Below are 5,568 nucleotides of genomic sequence, written 5' to 3' on the forward strand. Positions count from 1 at the left end.
AGTCAAAGACCTTCAAGTTACATGAGCCATAAGCCAACAATTTGCCTTTGTTTTTTACATCATTTAAGATAGATTTTGTGTCACTTGTAATGCAGAGTTCTGGCTGATAGCGCAGGTCATAAAGTCAAAGATCTTGACTTTATGACCTCAAGATCTTGAGGTTTTGAAATGAATATTTCTTTTTTTAAAAAAAGATTTATTTATTTGAAAGAGTTACAGAGAGAGAGAGAGAGAGAGAGAGGTGTCTTCCATCTGCTGGTGGCCTGTAGGGAGTGGCCAGGTGTGTTAACAGGACCACCACCACACCTGGCAGTTTTATTACGCAATCTCTGCTCACGCCTGCGCACAACTGGGCATGTCCTTTTAAATGCGTCCCCACAGGGCCTGCCGGGGAGACCAACACCAGTTTGATCCTAAAACCATTCTTCCCGTTCCCTCCGTACGGTGTATTCTGCGAGGAGTCTCCACCTTCTGGCCCCTGCTCCGTGGCTGTGGCTGTGGCTGGGACTGGGGGCAGCCGGCAGGTGGGGGCCGCAACGCCCCAGGCTGCAGAGCAGGCAGAGGGAGCCGCCGGGAAGGCCAGGAGATGGTCTGGTGTGGAAGTGTGGCTGGTGGAGTTCCCCGGTTCCTCCGTGGTACAGACAACGTCACAGGACAACCAGTTCAAGGAGGGGGCGGCCGGCGGTCATGTGTGAGTGCTCATTGTCCTTTTCCCGTCGGTGGCCGTGGGGCTGTCCGGGCTGTGCTCTTTGATGGATTCCAGCAAGCTTTTTATCCTCTCGCTCGCAGGCCGCCTGTTCTGCTTCTTGGAGAGAGACCTGCTGTCCCTGACGGAGGGCAGCAGCAGGGCTGCCAGCCCCCAGGGCTGCCGCGGGGCCGGGGCTGGGCCGCCCTCCCCATCCTGCTGCAGCAGCCAGGCGCTCTCTTGGGCCAGGTCCACAAACTTCTGCAGCTGGCTCTGGCTCACGTTTCTGCTTATGTTGAGAGAGGTTTCGAAAGGATTCTGAATGTGCAGCGGAGAGGAGTCGGGCTTGTTCTGCTCCCTTCCCTGCCGAATATTTATGGAGTTTTTATTGAAAGCGAAATTGCCGAAATATTCAAAAAATTCCTTCAGCAGTAATTCTAGTGGTTCTGTGTTTCTTGACGGCTGAATCTTGTTCAAGTCACGCACGAACGTACAGTTGTTGCCTTCTATTACACATTTGTCTTCTGCACTGGCTAGGGCTTTCAGGGACTCCAGCGTCGGCAGAATAGGAGGCGACCTCCTCTGGAGAAAGAAGATGACCATCATGGTGAGGGAGAAATTCGTGATCCAGGCGCCAGGAATGCTGCTCGTCAGGGAGTGTGCGCGAGCCCAGCACCGCACGCTGAACACCAGGGCTCTCACCCGGGAGTCCAGGGCGCCATACAGATAGAGGAGCTCCGAACTTTTCAAGGCAATCCTGTTATTGGTGGTCAGGTCACACTGGAAGCCAGACGCCTGGTGGGAGAAGCGCACGAGTGGGCAGCGAGCATTGAGGATCTTCTGCACCCCCACGCAGAAGGGGATATACATGAAAAAGGTCAGAGATGAGCCTATTCAAAGTCAGGCGCCAGGAGCTTCTTCCGGGTCTCCCATGCAGGTGCAGTGGCCCAAGCATTTGGGCCATCTTCTGTTGCTTTCCCAGGCCATAGCAGAGAGCTAGATTGGAAATGGAGCAGCTGGGACTAGAACCAGCGCCCCTACAGGATGCTGGCACTTCAGGCTGGGGCTTTAACCTGCTGTGCCACAGTGTCGGCCCTGAATATTTCTTTTATAAAATGTTGGGAGTCAGGAGGATGAAAGGTGTTAATAGAGACCTAGAGGGGTCGACGCCATGGTGCACTAGGTTAATCCTCCGCCTGCGGTGTCGGCATCCCCTATGGGCGCCAGTTCTAGTCCCGGTTGCTCCTCTTCCAGTCCAGCTCTCTGCTGTGGCCCGGGAAGGCAGTGGAGGATGGCCAAGTGCTTGGGCCTCTGCACCCACATGGGAGACTGGGAGGAAACACCCTGCTCCTGGCTTTGGATTGGCGCAGCGCCGGCCGTAGTGGCCATTTGGGGATTGAACCAATGGAAGGAAGACCTTTCTCTCTGTCTCTCTCTCACTGTCTATAACTCTACCTATCAAATAAATAAAATCTTTTTTTAAAAAAAATAGAGACCTAGGATAGAAGAAAGGGTCCATACTGGAACAGGATGACCTCAACCTTCAGGGTTGTGCTGAGGTCATAGGGCTATAATCACCTGTATGTGGTTTCATTCTGCAGCTCTGACACTTGGAGCAATCAGGATAGTGACATGGTCTGTCCAAAGATGCTTACTAAAGCCACCCCTTAATGGTTTTTCTATACACAAAAAAGGGAATCTCTTTCTCCTTTTACATTCCATTTAGAAAAGAGGCAGCCTGGAGGATCATTTTCCACACTTTTTGACAAGTGATTTGCCAGGGAAATTAGTTGAGGTCACCTATCTCTAATTAGGTAAATGGAAGACAGCATACAAATATTTCAAAAAAGCAATTTACACCTGTGCAAATTTAGCTCTAAGTACAGCAGTTTGTTAAAACCCCATAGACATGGGCCTAGGCTTATTTGCATTTTTGTTATAAGTACTTAGGAAAGCCAGAGGGCATTTATTATTTAATTACAAAGTATTTATGAACACTTGCATTAGCAAATCAAGCCTGTCTTGCCGAATCCAGATTCTAGGGTAATAGGATTAGTAACACATTTGAGAGGAAAGTCAAGGGCGAGGAGGGGAAGCCTTTTTGGAAAAAGACAGCAAACTATCCAAGTGGTACTTAGTAGAGACCCAAGGCGGAACTCTTGGAAGCAAGAGTGCAGAGCCCCCTGCTGGCAAAGACTAGCAAAGAAGGACAAAGAAACACCCACAGAAAAGCTGCCAGATACAACGGGTTGGGTTAGATCGCGAAGGTTTAAGGCTGACAAGGCAGATTAGATTGATCTTCCTCCTTGGCAGAAGGAGAAGCTGAGTTTTCAGAGTTGCAAGACCTTGAGCTGTCCTGAGAGATGGATGTAAAAGCTTAGCCAACTGGTACAAATGAAGACTGTGGGAGACTCCAGTAGGAGTCAAAGAATCAACATGGAAACAGAACTAGCAGCCGAGTCTCTTGCAGAAGATAAATGAATTGCTCAGCATAGAAGTGGCAATCCAAGTGTCAGGAGCAATTTTATACATTTCCTCCAGAACCGGAGGACATTTTTGAGATGGTAGGCTGTAGAACTTTCTAGCCAGGAACCTAAAGACCGTATTTATCTAGTATCTAGCCCCTCTGGCTTATTTATGAGAAAGATCAAGAGATATAGATTTGTGACAATTATGGAGCCTCAAAGATGTCACTATCAAAGATCATCACATGGGGGCTGGCGCTGTGGCATATTAGGTTAAGCCTTCTCCTGTGGGTGTGGGATGCCAGTTAGGTTCAAGTCCCAGCTGCTCCTCTTCCAATCCAGCTCCCTGATAATGGCCTGGGAAAGCAATGGAAAATACCCAAGTCCTTGGGCCCCTGCACCCACATGGGAGATCCCGAAGAAGCTCCTGGCTCCTGGCTCCAGATCACCCTCACCCCAGCTCCAGCTGCTGTTGCCATCTGGGGAGTGAACCAGTGGATGGAAAACCTCTCTTTCTCCCTCTCTGTCTCTAACTCTGCCTCTCAAATAAATAAATATTTTTAAAAAATCACCTCCTGCTCAGGAATTCTGTTTCCCTGTGGGTTGTAAAAAACATTTTGCTGTTCTGACCCTTTCAAATACAATGCTTGGCTCAAAGTAGATGCTTAATCCATATTTGGGAGTAACTGAATGAATCATTAAACCAGACCTATGTAGAAGGTCTATAATTTGGTGAGGTCTTAGAAGGGTAATTTATTTACATATTCATCTACCTCTCCTTTATAATTATTATAATGTCCTCTTCTACAGGAAATTTGAAAAAGCTTACACTGATACAGACAATCAGACAGAAAGTATAAATAATAAATCAACTCAGCATCATAAGAAACATGTTAGCAAAAAACAAGTCAGCGGAGTGGAGTGAGAAATAACACAATAGGGCTCCAACTAATTAGCTAAGCTGAGGCACAGATTTGAATTGAGTTTTCTGCTAAAAGAAAAATGAAGGCCAACTATGATTACTTTTTCTTTGTTTAAAGATTTATTTATTTACTTGGAAGGCAGAGTTACAGAGAGGCAGAGAGAGAGAGAGAGAGACAGAGACAGAGAGACAGAGAGAGAGAGAGAGAGAGAGGTCTTCCATCTGCTGGTTCACTGCCCAGATGGCTGCAACTGCTGGAGCTGCACCAATCTGAAGCCAGGAGCTTCCTTTGGTCTCCCATGTGGGTGAAGGGACCCAAGGACTTGGACCATCTTCCACTGCTTTCCAGGGCATAGCAGAGAGCTAGATTGAAAGTGGAGCAGCTGAGACTCAAACCGGTGCCCACATAGGATGCTGGCACTGCAGTTGGTGGCTTTACCTGCTACGCCACTGCTGGCCCCTGATTATCTTGACTACTAAGGCAAACTTTTCTAGTTTTTTAGCCCCCCCCCCCCCTTTTTAAACTATTTATTCATTTGAGAAGGAGGAAAAGAGAGAGGAAGAGAGAACTAGGGAATGTTCCCCTTTACTGGTTCACTCCCCAAATATCTATAATAGCTGGGGCCAGAAGCTGGAAACCCAATCCAGGTGTTCCATGTGAGTGGCAGGATCCCAATAATTTGAGCCGTCACTGCTGCATCCCAGGGTCTGCATCAGCCAAAAGCTGGGGTCGGGAGCCAAGGTAGAATTTGAATCCAGAAACTGGGAAATGGGACATGGGTGTCCAAATTGACATCTTAGTTGTCTTCACTCTAAAAAAAAAATCTCTGATATGGGGCCTTATATCTGGGACATTCAGAGAGGTGATAAACAGTTTTCTCAACACCACTCTTACAATAAATAAAACTGAGCATCCTAGAGGTGTGTTTCTAGCACGAAACTTACAACATGAACTATGGCACAACTCATTGAAAGCAATTTTATTAGAGACCAAAGAAATAAGATTTGAGAACAACTTCCTAGAAGTTTAACTTAACCAATAATGCATCTAAAAAAAATCCAGAGGAATCCAGGTCTTCAAACCGTTCTCCAATGAGATTACCACTCTGAGCCAGACAGCAGCCCACTGGAGATTACAGTCTCTGCCAAAGCCTAGAGGGTGATTGTTCTATTTTGTTGCTTTATGTGGCCACGTGGCCTTAGTTACCAAATGAGATTTTTTTCCAAGCTTTTATGACGCAAAACCTACTTTAAGATGAACGAGCAGCCCTCTGTTCATATTATCTATTGCTGCTTAATAAACCGATCCCAAAATCTGTGGCTTAAAGTAACATGGTGGGAGGATGTTTTGGTCTAACAGTTAAGATGCTGAGTTAGAAGCCCACATCCCTTATTGGAGTCCTTGGGTTCAACACCCAGCTTCAACTCTTGACTCCACCTTCCTGTTAACATAGACTATGAACTGCCATGGTGACCACTCAAGTAATTGGGCTCCT

General features: G+C 47.2%; 1 protein-coding gene across 1 annotated transcript; it reads right to left on the minus strand.

Annotated features, from left to right (window-relative positions):
• Nucleotides 1-296: 296 nt before the first annotated feature.
• LOC133768032 (poly(A) RNA polymerase, mitochondrial-like) lies at nt 297-1,555 on the minus strand. The gene has a single exon (XM_062202459.1). It carries the CDS (start codon nt 1,553-1,555, stop codon nt 686-688), a length of 870 nt encoding a protein of 289 aa, XP_062058443.1. The 3' UTR covers nt 297-685.
• Between the last annotated feature and the right edge of the window lie 4,013 nt (nt 1,556-5,568).

The sequence above is a fragment of the Lepus europaeus genome, chromosome 10, assembly GCF_033115175.1.
Source record: "Lepus europaeus isolate LE1 chromosome 10, mLepTim1.pri, whole genome shotgun sequence".
NCBI lineage: Eukaryota > Metazoa > Chordata > Mammalia > Lagomorpha > Leporidae > Lepus > Lepus europaeus.